Source organism: Poecilia reticulata, chromosome 16 (assembly GCF_904066995.2).
Source record: "Poecilia reticulata chromosome 16, P_reticulata-male-v2, whole genome shotgun sequence".
Lineage (NCBI taxonomy): Eukaryota > Metazoa > Chordata > Actinopteri > Cyprinodontiformes > Poeciliidae > Poecilia > Poecilia reticulata.
The window spans coordinates 12,616,701-12,631,856 of record NC_088845.1 but is presented as its reverse complement, the minus strand read 5'-3'; the positions used below and the strand labels follow the sequence as shown (position 1 = coordinate 12,631,856).

General features: G+C 41.5%; 1 protein-coding gene across 3 annotated transcripts in view; it reads left to right on the top strand.

Moving 5' to 3' along the window:
- The first annotated feature begins 1,393 nt into the window (after positions 1 to 1,393).
- The window catches only part of pou2f2b (POU class 2 homeobox 2b), a 60,868-nt gene continuing 47,105 nt past the window's right edge, over positions 1,394 to 15,156 (top strand). For all 3 annotated transcript variants that reach the window (XM_008431322.3, XM_008431320.3, XM_008431323.3), the window contains exon 1: positions 1,394 to 3,332. In XM_008431322.3, the coding sequence (XP_008429544.1) occupies positions 3,233 to 3,332 (100 nt within the window). In that variant the 5' untranslated portion in view covers positions 1,394 to 3,232. The remainder of the gene's footprint in view (positions 3,333 to 15,156) is intronic.

Sequence of the window (15,156 nt, the reverse complement as noted above, 5' to 3'; positions counted from 1 at the left end):
GTTAAAAAAAAAATTTAAATTATGATCAATTGAAATTCTTTCAAATTTGATGTTCAAGAACCTTTATGGTAAAAAATGACTGAAGCATATACAGTCTGTTTAAATGGTGAACCAGTGTTGCTTAAGACCTGGAAGAACAGAGATTTACTTTATTAACCACTGATGTTTGTTTATTCATTACCCCATTTATCATCAATGCTTTATCATCAATCAATTTATCAATCAACATTTTTGTCTTTTTCTACTTCCATTTACTGCAAGTAAACAAATCATTTCATACTCATGTAATTGAACTACAGGAGAAACTTGTTGTTCTTGCGCCTCAAACCACCACACAGCCATGGTGACGTTTCTACGCCACTAATGCCTGTTGCTGCATATGAAATACAAACAAGCACCATATTTACACACTTTTATCTCATCTGAATGCTAAATATCTATAGTCAAATTCATCACATGTGCTATATGATGATTAGCAATCACCACTCTGCCTTAAAGTTAAAACTCATTTAATTGTGTATGTAGTTGTACATAAATTCAGGAAGTAAGTTTATCTTTCCTATAATTAACTTTCATATGTTATGGTGATAAATAGTCATTAAGATGCTGAAATAAAATCTTTGCATGAAAAGTCTGCTCTGGCTTTGTATTATACTATATTTATATATTTTTTTGTTCTGATTTCATGTTGTTATAAAAAATTTTGTCTACAAAACAGCCTTACTGGATACAGAACCCCTGTGACCTCTGACCTTTCTTGTCAAAATTCTGGCATTTGTTCCATTTTCTATTGGAAACTAGAGAAAATCAGTCCGTGAAGTATGAATAGGGCCCATTATAAAATCCCTTTAAATGACCCGAATCTTTATTCCATGTATTGCGTTTAACCCCCATAGATTCATGTCTTACTAGCAGTGCAACAATAAATTATCTGTATGAGATAATCTGGTAAGCTGGACCCTCATTTGAAATGGTAACAAAACCTGCAGACATAAATAATCATAAACATACTCAGATGGCATGTAATGTAATTATTTACGACTTTATTTTCTGAAAACCTTTAAAAAAAAACACTTTATTTTGATTCCGACTCATCAAAAATGACCCCAGATCAAAACAAAACTAAATGAGTGATTTCATTTTTCTCCCCCTACAGTTTAAGTAGAAAATAGAAAATAGTTTTACATGTTTTACCCTCAACCGACATAAATGATAAATTTATAGAATAAAATGCAATGCAGCTCTGCACAAAGCATTGCAAGCTAATCTTGCTACCAGGTTTCCACTCAACCCAAAGGCACGCGGCTCCCCATCAACTCTCCCCCTCGACTGCTCATGCGTTAAGCAATAAAAAACCTCTTCATGACCCAGGTGACAAATATCTTCTATACTTCTGTCTGGTGCTCGTTGCCCTTTCAATGCGTCCCTGGCCAACCTGGTACCTGCTTGCACCTGTAGCAGAAGTCACTCTTGCTGACTGGGGTGGCGCAGCATAATTCTCTTATTCCTTGGGCCGGCTCTGGACAGGAGCGGCGTGATAACTTCATTATGAGCAAGCCTTGCATCCTGACAAATATCGGCTGTGTAGGTGCCTCTTATGGAGACTTTTGCCCCTTCTCAAGGAGTCTAAACAGTAATGCACTGATCAACGCTGGCATCATTATAGTCGGTATTATTAAGAGGAGGTGGTGTTGGTGGGGGTTGGGGGGGTGATGGTGGCGGTGCAAAAAAAAAAAAAAAATCAATACAGGATACCTTTTGCAGCGGTAGTGAAAACGAGAGAGAGGTGGGAAAGGAGGGGCGGTGGTGAGGTGCTTAGGCGGGTGTGGGAGGCGGGAGGAGGGAGGGATTGAAGGAGAGAGGAGGGGAGGTGCGGAGGCTGGGGGTGGTGATGTGTGAGTAGTAGCGGCTCCTCTCTCGCCTCAATGTTGCGGCCAGCCTGGTGGCAGATCGCTACAATCCTGGAGGGGAGCCGGGTCGAGTGAGCTATCTGGGGGTTCCCAAATTATAACGGGAGGGGGGCAAAAAAAAAGAGACAGGCAAAAATCAAAAAAGAGAGAAAAAAGATTTAAAAAAACAAACAAACAAAAAACAAAAAAAAACAAAGACACACAGGCGGATGGACGGAGATATAGGCAAGTGTTCCGATAAGACGCGGCACCATGGTCGGATTCTAGAATAGCAACGCCGTCTTGTGTTTTTATTTATTTATTTTTTTGGTTTCTTTTCAGTTCGTGGGGGATTTCCGTTTTTAGTATTTATTTATTTAGATGTTTATTTATTTATCTATCGATTGATTGCGTTTTAATTACTGCCTTGTGACAGAGAGCGAAGGAGGAGGAGCGTCAGTGCCATGCGCGCTCGCTGCTGTGTTCTCTGACTCTTGTTTGTTTGTGCCCCCTTTTATTTACCATTTCTTTATACCTATCTATTATTAGATTTAGGGAGAAAAAAAAACAAAAAACGCTTAAACCGAGCTGTGTTGAATGCGCGATCCGGCGCCTTTGCGCGTATTGGATGAATGTAGACGACTAAGGAGCAGCTAAAGACCAAATATATATATATATATATACAATAGCCCCTTAAAATGCATACATCTTAACAACTCTGCGTGTCTTTTCTTGTCCTGTCTTTGTGTTATCTCCGATGGTGTTGTTCTAAGCTGCAAAAGCGAATACCAAAGCGGCGACGCCACAGGAATAGGCTCAGCGACTGTTCTCATGCCTTCTTCACACCTACAGGAACCGCTGAGGAGTGAGAGGGTAAAATAAGCTCCGGGGGCCTCTATGTTTACTCAAGGAGAAAGCTTTAACAGAGCAAAGGTAGTAGAAGGAAGGCGCGGGTGCGTCAGCTTTTATTCTAAGCTTTAATTCTAAGGGAACTTTCCACGTAGCTGCAGAAGTCGAGCTCCTCTCTTCCCCGTCTGCGTGTTAGTTACTCAAGGGACCACCCTACGTCTATATAAATATATATCTATATATAAATGCTCTATGCACATTTAGGCTACACCAAAACTCTAATGCATCACACGTGTACATTAAAAAAAAAGTGCGCAACCGAGGCTACATGTGCACACATCTAACTGCGAATGTTGTGAGCTCTACAAACCAAATATTCATCCAAAGCTGTCTGCCAGAGAAGAGCCAGAAGCATCAGAGGAGGACAGAGCTTGTCACCCAGCTTGTGTCAGATTATTTGCATCCAAACGAGAAGCAGGAGGAAGAAGAAGATCATGTTTGTTCCCTTGCCGGTGCCGTTCGTCTTTCAGAGAACTGCCCCTGACCTCAGCGCCTGGCGTCTCAAGTCCCCTCTGGCTCTCCGCTCCAACTCCGGTAAGACATTTGCTTTTTTAAATTTGTTTTTATTTTTACTGTGTTGTTTTATATTCCCTCCTTATCCTCCTTGTGCTACACCTCCTCCATGCCGGCCAGCCTTGCAGACCCGCCCCGATGCGCTTGCAGAGCTGGAGGAGCTGTCGGCGCACACACACCCACTTTACACACTCACTTCCCCCGGTCTCCTCTTTTTTTTCTAACCAGATTCCTGTGCACCTTTTGTTTGAATCGGAATTAATTTATCCGTGCATTAAGATTAAAAAAAAGATGTATATCCTCGTATTTGCTGTCCAGTCCGATGCGCCGTTACTCCATCCACCCCCTGCGTGTGATGTTTTATTTCCTCTCCGCCTCTGTGCTCCTTTCTCCGGGTATTTCGCTCTCCAGCCTCCGCTCCCCGTCCTTCCCCTCTCCTCCGCTGCCTGCGCCTGAGCCTCAGCCTCCGACTCTCCCCAACTAGACTCTCGGCAGGCAGGGAATATTCATGCCAACTTATCGATCCTGCGGAGATCGATTCCGGGGCCGGTGGAAGAAGTGAGAGGGGGAGACAGAAGGAGAGAGCAAGGTGTACGGAGAAGTGCAACCATGCTGAAGGAGAAGAGAATTACACCCTTTTATTCCTTTATTTGTTTTTTCTTTTTAATTGTGTGCATGAGCTTCATTCACAAGCATAATCTGTAGGGGAACCACAGACTAGTATTTATTGTTAACTGAGGCGCATGAATGCTCCCATCTTGGCAAGAATCTCCACTTGGAGTGACTGACTGCGTCTCTTTCTGTCCCATGGCTTGGCTGCTGCGCGGTTGGGAGCGGAGGGAGTGTGGAGTCAGGGAGGAAGAGGAGAGGAAGATGAGGGGGAGGGTGGTGGTGGTGAAGCAGTGGCGCCGTCTGTGTTTTATCTGCGCTCATGTGGAAGAAAAGGGACGCATGTTGGGAGCATCCAGACCGGCCTCAGTGTGTAAGTGCTGCTGTCAGAGGAGTCTGAGCTCAGTCCAGCTTGGTCTGATTTCTAGGCATGCAACAGCTTCCTCTTTCTCTCTCGTTTGTGGACGAATTAAAAGCAATAAAAAATAGTTCAGTAAAGTGTTGTAATAGTAGATCGTCATAGCTTGTGAAGATGGCCTGAGGTATAAGCAAACTTTGAGCCTACCATCAAAAGTTTTACTGTACACAAACGCACAAGTTTTATGCAGCTGCATAAAACTTAAATTGTACCATCAAAAGTTTTATTTAATTAAGTGATTTATTTTAAAAGTGAAACTGAAGTTACTAAACCTGACTGCGGTGTGTTGTATTCATTTCGATGATTTTGGTTTACAGGAAATGGTGCCTTTCCACAAGGAGAGTACTTCACAAAATGCTGCTGCTAAAAAAAAAAAGCTAAATGTTCACAGAGCGCTGTATCCTAGAATGTTCATGGAAAGTTAAGTGGAAGGAAAAAGGCATTGTAGAAAAAGATGGACAATTTGTGATTGCCATTAGTTGTAAGATGTAACCATTGAAATGGCAATAAAAGCCGGGAATATCTCGAACTTCACTTTTTGAAAACTCTTCAATGATATTCTAAATTATTAAGACGTACGTTGCCTTTGTGCACTGATTTAAATTAGCGTTTAAAGGGAGAGTTCAAAATTTTGGAAGTGAGGTTCTGCTAAATTACTATTATTTCACCTTCAGTATGCCATTCCACACTTTCATTAAGTATAATGATGCATTGGTCATATGTGTTGTTATGTGCATCCTTGCTGCAGGTAGTAGTTCATTGTTATTTGTAATTGTTTTAGACATGAATGACAACAATTCTTTCTATTTCATGCACTCAAACACTAAATGACCTTTTTCACAAATAGAGGTGTTACAGTACATATGGTAAATATAAATTATATATTAAACAGATGCAACTTTTAGGATATTTTCATGCATGGCAGCCATCTTGGATGCTGAATGTGGGGCTCCTTGGCAACTTCCAGCTTCACAGTTACAATTCTGGTTTCAGTGGGATGTTCTTGTTTTGTTTTGGACTGGGAACCGGAAAAAAATGTAATTTCCCATAAATACAGACTACTTGGACCCAGAGGCTGAAGAGGAAGACAGTTTTTTTCTCAGCTAATGTGGGAAAAAAATCATGAACTATTTCTTTAATGGCACAACGAAAACAAGCCGTCCCAAATTCCTAGTATCGCTTTTAGAAATCTGTTTCGGCTCATTTCATTTTGGAGACAGCTGGTTTCACCTCTCACTGCAACCAAGACAAAAGGACAAGTGATGGAGATAAAGAGAGAAAAACAGCGTGCAGGGACGAGAATGACCTGTTACCTGCCATTTCTCCAGAGACGAACACAAAGAGGAGAAGGGACAGGTGTTGGAAGGAGGGCGAGTCAAAGGGACCCGCGGGGAGGAGTTTTTGCGCTCCAAGTGTTGAAAAATGGCAAATGTCAGAATGAGATACAAAAAAAAAAATGTGGAAGGAGAAAGAGAGAGAGAGAGAGAGAGAGAGAGAGAGAGAGAGAGAGAGAGAGAGAGAGAGAGAGAGAGAGAGAGAGAGAGAGAGAGAAAGGAGAGAATCACGTGAAAGCGAGTCAGATGACAGAGTGAAAAACGAGGAAGGTGAGAAAAACTCAGTTTGAGCTGGAGAGGTGAGGATAAACCACAGATGAGCCATTATGTTGCAGCGTCCTGGGCCGTGGCCTTGCATCTGAATAAGCAGACAAACGGATGGGGAAGTTTGCGCAGGCAGCTGGGCTCCTTGGACGAGGGGGATGACAGTGATTCACAATGCTATGCTGATTTTATTCTGTTTAGATAAAGCAGAACGGCGCAACGTCCTTCTTGAGAAATGCGGGGTTTGTTGCTGCAAGGGTGCAGGGTTTGATTCACAAACGAGATTGGGAACACGAGGAAACGAGATGGAAGCAGGGATGTTTGGTAACAAATTAATACGGAAACCAGCTAAACAGTAAATTAGCTGACATTTTAAAGATGTTTAACATTTGAGTTTTAATGCTTCATAGCTTTTGCTCAGTAAATGCATTTTTGCCACCGACTTTCTAATATCTTGTCATGTGACTACCACAGACTTTAATGTGTTTGGCCAAAAACAATTTGTAGAAAAGTGGGAGAAAAAGGGATACACGTGATTTTTACTAATGAAAAATTACAAAAGTGTGTCAAGGATTTACTCTGATACCCCCTAAAGAAGTGAAACCTCGTTTCAGAAGTCAACTTGTTCAGTCAAAATGTGTGTAAATTAATCTCAATGTGAATCCAGTTGTTCTGTGAAGGCTTCAGATGTGGAAAATTGACGTTTGCAGACACTCTGTGAGCTCTTTGCAAAGAGAAAGAGTTTTAAAAAAAACTTCAGTTCAAGCAGGTAGCAACAAACTCTAAATCTGTCACTTGCTTTAAAAGGGGGTTCGACAAAGTTTTGATTCAAAATATCTACATACAAATGCAGGCCACACGTATTTGATTTTTATTCATAAAACATAACTGTGCTTCACTTTCCTTCCTCTGCAAAAGGATGCTCTGCTTTGTGTTTGTCTCCCACATCAAATCTCAGTGAAATGCACTAAAAGTTTGCGACGTCACAAAGTGTGAAAAAGTTCAGAGGATGTTAACACTTTTGCAAGGCACTCAGATTTCCCACGTAGTCGGTGGGCTTTTGACTTGAGCTCTCGGTTAACTTGTCTCTTTGACTGGTGGCAGCTACTTGACTCCTTTGCGTCAGAGCTTTGTGCGAGGTCAGAGGTCACAGCGGCAGTGTTAGACTCAGCCCCACCTGACCCTCGTCTGCCCCCCTGTGTGTTCATTCTCTTTTATGTTACAACAGGCCTCGAGCACTCATGCACAACCCCTGTGGGGGCTCTCACACACACACACACACGCACGCACGCACGCACGCACGCACGCACGCACGCACACACATACACACACACACACACACACACACACACACGCACATCGTCATGAAACAGACAAGCCATCACATACAGTAGCATAAAACAAGCGTGTTAGACCCTTTTCCACCTGGATGGCGAGCTGCTGTAACCCATCCAGGTTTTGTTCTATTTTTAATGGCACCGTGTCTGTGAAAGGTACAGGTCAGTGGCACCGCTGTGTGAACTACCTGTGTGTACGTAGTAAAGTGGTTTGTAGAGCCATCAGCATTAACCGGCGTATGAAAGTTTAATGGGACATAGAGGAGAAACCGGTGAGTTTCCCGCACAGTGCTGGGCTTGCTGGGATATGATATGATGGGGCCAAAAACTGCCTTTTTCCTCACACACTCATAGATTCAGTTCATCTTCACTATGCACTCTCTGTCACACACCATTAGCCACCGTTTCCTACAAGACTGGCTCTCTTTCACGGATGCAAGCGCTTACACTTACAAATGGGTTTCAAATTTCAGATTTAAAACGCTGTTTTCTCTTTTTTTTATTTTTTTTTTTACTGTATTTCTTTTTCTGCTTTTATCATTTAGTGACATTTAGAGACATGTTTGCTGTGCAGCTCCTCCAAGGTTTTTATTTATATGACAAATTAAAAATTTGACCTGAATCGAGTACAGATCAGGATTTTCCTGACTGATACAGATTTCAGTTTTTTTTCTTTGATTCAGATTTTTTTTTTCCAGAAAGCCATAAATGCTGATATGAAATCAAGACATTTCCATTTACACTCGTCACATTTTTGCTGTAGAAGTCTGAGTTCCACATTTCGTTGTGCAGAAATTTGCTTCAGAGTCTTTTCATATTTTGAAATTCTTTTGAGCCATTTTTCTCTAGGCTTTCCAAAGCCAAACTCTGGCTCCTTTGGTGCCTTGCATCCAAACTCAGGTCATATTTCTACTCATATAAGATGATTTTTGCCATTATTTAAGGGAGACAACAGTCAGGCTTTTACACACTGATACCTTTCTCAGTTTTTAAGGGCAATAATGTATAAAAAACATAAATGACCAAAATTGCAAAAAAAAAAAAAGCCTTTTTAAATGATTGGATCGCTTAGTTTAAATGCATTCCCTATTTTTCCACCAATCAGAGCTAATCAGTGAAAACTGATGAATTCCAATCTCTGGTTGATTGATTGGTGCATCTTATTCTTCAACACAGCTCCTTCTTTTGCTCATGTTTTTTTGTTCCTTCGTTTATTTACTTGCAACATGATGTAAGGGTTATGCATGCATCCACTTTGTGTGTGTGTGTGTGTGTTTAATGAAGAGGGAATAAGTGTGCACAAGTATGAACACATGTGCAAACTAGTGTGTGCAGGTATAGATTGGCTTGTGGAGGGGGAGCGTACAAGTCGCAGTGTTAACATGATTGCAAATGACAAAATGTCAACCTGGGTTTGTTAGCAACATAATGGGGAATCAATAGACACGAGAAAGATGTCAATACTACATGCTTTATTGCATTAAGCTACCTCTCTCCTCTTCTGTGGCTCTCTCCCCTCCCTCTCCTCTTCTTTTCCCATTTCTTCCCCACTCTCTGCTCTCTGTCACAACCCGAATCCCTCTCACTCCCTCCGCTCTGCTCTCCCTGTGGTAGTAGAATTAGATTGCAGTTTATGAGGCAGCCGCGGAGTCCTGAATGTAGCACACTTATGTCAGGATGCTTCAGCAGCTAATGGGCTATCAGTTGGTCTATATTAGTTTGACAATGTGACAAGACCCAAAGAACGCCGGAGGCGGGGTGGTTTATGTTTAGCTGATGTGGAATGACTTAGCCATGGAAGTCGGGATCGGATTTAATTTTAAAATCGGCGTATGGCGATACGAGCATGTAATCATAGCCGCTCTAATTACAGCGACTTCATGCTCCTGAAATACTCGCTGGGAGTTAAACCTGTTATGTGGTTCTGGATTAATCCACACAGATTCAGTCTGAGACTGTATATAATGACACCATTAGTAAAGATGTCTTATTTGTGTCGGAGCACAGTTAATCCTATTAACGGTTCACCTCTTATTGGATTTGCACAGGTGTGCACATACAGCAGCAGGGTAAAAAATACATATGTACACAATTCTAGGTAATTGTGTGTTTGGTGGTTGACACTAATATAGTATTAATGTTCATTAGCAGCATTAGTAGTATTAAATTTCCCTTAAGAACCACAGGAATCGAGATGCATACATATAAGGGGCACCTTAATATACGTTTTTGTCATGTCACCACTACAAATTTCAGTTTATTTTATCAGAATTTTCTGTGCTAAATTAATACAAAGTAATGCATAACTGTAAATGTAAAGAAAATGACCAGTCTTAAGCTATACATTGTCTAAAAAGGTTTTTGTGGTTCTTATTTACAGTATTCAGAAAGTAAATGGGCAGAGAAAGAAGAGAGTAAATGCAGCAAAAGTCCCAAAAATTGGAATCAAACTCTGGATTGCTGCTTCAAAGCTCAGTATGAGGCTGTCACTCTACCTCTACACAGCACAGTGGTGGCAGCATGATGATGTGGTAGTGGCTTTTTCAGCCTGATCAGGAAAGCTGGGAAGATGATACAGATTAGTCCTGGAAGAAAACCTGTCAGAGGCAGTGAAAGACTTGATAGGTGGAGGTTCTCCGTTCTACAACAACACTAAACATACAGCCAGAGCTACATCAGTTTAAAGGATATCCATGTTTCTGAACGGTCCAGTCAAAGTCCAGGTTAAAATTCTGTGGTAAAATTTTAAAACTGATGTTCACAAATGCTCTCCATCCATTCTGACCAAGCTTGCCTAACTTTGCGGAAAAGAATATGTAAAAAAAATTTCAGTCACTTGGTGTTTAAAGAGAGCAAAACGTATCATATGAAGATTTGATTTGGCAGTGGAGAGAGATGAGCAGCACATATTCAGATTTTTACTTTACTAAAAGAATAAACTGGAAATCACGCGTCCTTGACCCCTCAACACTTTGTGCTGGTCTATCACATAAACTCCCAATTAAATCCACATGTGGTTGTAACATGGGAAAAGGTGAAAAAGTTAAAGCGATGTGAAGACGTTTGCAGTGCGAAGGGAACGGGACCTTTACAGCCACGCTTTAAATGTCCATACCTCCACAAAGACACTTTGAAGCGCACGCAGCTGGACGTCATTAAAAAAATATCACTCGCCGACCTCGATGAGCTGCATCTACAGCCTGATTAGCTCTGAATTTGTTTGCTGAATCGCTGCAGATGCATTTTGTGGTGCTGGTTGATGTGTGTCTGGTGAAATGAAGCCCGACGTTAGCCCCAACCAGGAGCTGGATGAGCGGGCCACTTAATCACACTCCGAGACCTTAATCAGCTGAAGAACACACACATACACACCGGGATGGAAGAAGAGTGTGTGGTATGTGGTGAGGTGTGTGCAGTGCAGTTAATCAACACATCAGCAGGACTAAACACATACAAACCTCCTGACTCCATTCTAGATATTGATTTATACTCCTTTCTCTGGTTCTTGCTCCCATTCCTCTTCTTTCTCTCTCTCTCACTGTTTCTCTCGGAGCGTCTCTCTCCGGCTGCGTTTGGATGCTTGGTCAGAGGTAGAAGCTCTGTTATCAGGGATTGAGTGGACGTCTCAACAGGCTGCCAATCACAAACCTCAAACTATCAGGAAGTCCCAGTATGACTTGGACCAGACTGGTTTCTAACACTTTATTAACTTATTAAAGATATTATTTCCACACAGTTTACTCTTAATGTCCTCCCTGGGAGGTTGGGGCCAAATTTCAATTTCATAATATGGAACTGAAATTATTCAAAATGGAGCAGCTGGTATTGTGCTTTGCTGTCATTACTCTACAAGTGTTAGGAAACTGCATGATATGTTGGGATGACTTTCTCTTAAAGCTAGATTAAACTACTCACTACTCGCTTTGAACATCTGTGATTTCATTTCAAAATATATAATTTAACCATTTTCACTTTAGTAGGCATGCTATTAAACCGAAATGCATTTTTACAAAAGTTAGAACTAATGTACAGAAGAGAACTGTTCTGCGTTATAAAACGCCAGCATATGTTATATTTAATGATAGTTAAAAAAAATATTGAAGGACAAATATTTTAGTTTTCTGCAGACAATGTAAGTTCCTGGTTGTGAGTTGGATATATTGCACTAACAGTTAATTATTTGTTTTGTTTTGTTTTGATTTAGTTTCTAAAACTGTTTTTTTTAGTGATGTAACTCATGTGATGTGTGGATCATTGTAAGAACAGCGGCAGCACTGATGCAGCTAAATGTGGATCTACACTAAACTAAACTGAAGCTAAATCCATTTTCTCTTCCCCCTCTTTTACTTCGGATTGGACTTGTGTGTGCACTACTTTCCTCCTCTTGCTCCTACACAAGGGCTAAATTTCATGCATACATATTTTTCATGCACAATGTGCAACATCTGCAGAGATGACTGATTTACAGACTACCAATTGTGTTTCCACCGACCGTTGTCTTCTTTTGTTGTTGATTGCTACGGGCTGTCACCTCTGCCACCCGGCTCATGTGCCAGTACATTTAGATAATAAAAAAGACCAATAAAACGCAGGGGTTTGATTGGGTGTCTCCCTTTTAGCCCAGCGGAGCAGGAGGCCTAAATCAGAGCCGCTTCTCGCCCATTTCATTTAGCTGATAAGATTTATGGTAATGAAGAGGTCCTGTTAACCTCCGGGGTTCCATCGCATGTCCTTCAGGGTGCGGGCGGATGAGAGTGCTCAGCGTTTGGGGTATTCAAACCGGCGGTGAACGTGTCTTCCAGAAGCTATGTCACATCACTGCAAATGCATACACATTCACACACATCCACAGGCAGCAGAGATTCCCCCCACCACCCCTCCCCTAAAAAAAAAGAAAAGAAAAGCACTGCAGCCCTTTGAGAGAGCTGAATGCATGTTTAATCTCCGTTCTCTCTTTTTTCTTCCCAGCGTTTTCCCCGCTCCTGATCCCCTCTATCCTTCCTGCTCTCTGTCCTTCTCTCAGCAGGAGCATTCTGTTCTGAAATTAATCTGTTGTACTTCACCACCTCTTCTGCTTCTCATTTCCCTCCCTTGTGCAGCTTCTCTCACTCCTGTCTTCCTTCAAAAACTGCATAAACTTTTTTTTATTGCAGCTGCAAAAACGTGACAGTTCAGTTTAGTTTTTAATCCATATAACAGTCTTTGTTGCTTTGCAAAAATATTCACATTCTTTACCTTTTTTAAAATTGTGTAACTTTACAACTACAGAATTCAGTGTGTTTTATTAGAAGTTAATTTCATGGACCAACACAAATAGTGCATAGCTGGAATAAATCTGGAAGAAAACTGAACCAAATGTACCGAGCCTCTGTGAAAATGAGGTTTCAAGTTTCGCCTCTGTTGGAGTTGGGGTCCAGACTTTGACTGGGCCATTCTAACACATGAATATGGTTTCATGCCAGTGTCGCTCTGGCTTGTGGGTCATTTTTCTGTTGGAAGGTGAACCTCTGGGCTAGCCTCAAGTCTTTTTCAACCTCTAAAGCCTGGTTGATTTTTATGCCGATTTTCGACCCGATCTTCGTCTTCCTCCAGACTAAAGGTCGCTCCGATTATCGTGATGGCTCTTAAAATAATCTCAGGAGATATTCCTGCTCTGTGTGATGTCTTAGGAGTGATCTGGTTTGCTCAGAAGGATGTCTGGACCGCTACGACCTCAAATGTAGGGATATTGAACATGCCGGATTGTCTTGGTCTGATATTTGGGAGTGTGAGTTTTTCCCCGTGGAAAAACGAGGACGCAGCCTCTTGAATGTGACCTGAAGCCAGTCAGAAAGCGAAGTGACAGAAACGTGGAGGGGAATCCAAAATACATAATAATTAAACCCTCACCTATCAAAAAACTATATGCTTCTTCAACTAACACCTTTTACTTTGGAGTCATTGTTTCTCTTTTAAAAATAAACCACAAACTGTCGCCTTTCCTTCTTCCTCATCGGCCTTGTTTACTTACTTTGAACAACCGTTTTGTATCGAGAGGTTTTGTGAGATTTTCTTTCTGGCAGCTGAAATGTTTGTGAGTGAAATCTGCCTGTGTCTGTTATATCTATGATTTGTTTTCGTCGTGTGTGGAGCCTCTTGAGGTTTTGAAAATCAGTGAAAAAATATTAAAATCTTGCCTTTTTAACCAGGCAGAACAGTTTTTTTCTTCCAGGATTGCTTTGTGTTTACATATTCGCTTCCAGTGTTGTAGTACTCGAGATCGGACCATTGTTTGATGGCCTCGGTCTCGTCTCGGACTCGACCGCTTTTGGTCTCGGGCGCTGAGGACTCGGCATTTTATTTCAAGAACAGTCAAGACCGCAACTGTGAAAATATTACTAAACGTACAGCATACTGTTTATTTGTTAACATCGTTGTTTTCAGTGGATGCAAAACGCACCGATTAAAATCCAAGCAATAACGTGTTTCTGTTACTCCCATCTCTCCCCCTCCCCACCTTTCACTCGCACGCGGCTCTGAGACATGCGCAGTGGTTTCCTCTGAGCGGCAGAAGATGTTTGTCTAATGTTAGTAATAGAATAGCGCTGCATAAATCATAAGAAATCCGATGGCCACTGCTAACTCAGCAGCGCTTCGCTTTCACAGACGGTGGAGACTACGTCTAACTTTTTTCGTCACTTAGAAAAGAAGCTCAAAGAAAGGTAAGCTTCGTTGACATGATGTTAGCAAAGCTAGCTGAACAGAGACACATAAGCATTGGTGATGGAAAAAAAGTTGTCACTCACTGCACTTAATTATTGTGCGGAGGTGTTGACTGACATGTTTCATATATGGGACAACGCTGTGTGCAAAAGTCTGCAATATAGTGACGTGACATTCAGGAACAGTCCGATTCTTCTGAACGGCTCTTTACATAGAAAATAGGACTGGAGTGTTGCTGAGAGCCGTTCTTTGTTCTTGTAATGCTTTGCTACACTGTAGTAGCTATCATTATTTTTATTTAATCATGTATATTGATATTTTTTTAATGAACAAATAAATAAAACACAAGAACGAAAGAGCACGCAGAGCATGCACATTGCTCTATGATTGTTTTTGTTCAAAGTGGCAGCTGTAATGTGTGCCATGGTGTCAGACTGCCTAGCTTCATGTAGTAGGAGAGACGGTGAAAACAGTCATGGTGAGAGCCTTGTGCTTGGTTACTTCTTTGTTGCTCCTTGGTCATTGTTCATAGTTGAGCATTATTTACCACCATGGCATTCCCTCAATTGCTATGTTTAATGGTGCAGACAGTGATGGTTTCTGACATGAGCTATATGGGCAAACATCCAGGGAGTTATCTTTTTAGGGATGGCACGAGACCACCGCAGATCATAGCACAAAGATGGAAGCACTTCATTTTAATATTGGTAAAATTTATTAAGTATTTAATATCTAGGTGTTTTTATGGGAATAGGGATCTTTCAGATCAATTTGAGAAGCAATTTTGATCATATTTCACATTTTGTCGCGTCAATTAGCGCGGGCCGCTGGTCTTGGTCTCGACTCGGTCTCGACTTCCCTCGGTCTTGGTCTCGACTTGGTCTCGGACCCTAAAAGTCTTGGTCTTGTCTCGGTCTCGATACGCTCTGGTCTTGGTCTTGTCTAGGTCTCGGGTTAGGTTGTCTTGACCACAACACTGTTCGCTTCTCTTTCTTTTTGAAGAAAAGCATCCCCGCATCATGATGCTGCCACCGCTGTGTTTTAAAGTGGCAGTAGTGCTTTCAGGGTAATCGGCGCATCTTCTTGCATGGTTTGCAACCATAACTTTTTAGAATCATCATATCTGATTATTCTAGTTACTACTTATATATTCAAGCCACATTTTTCAGATTTTTATTTGA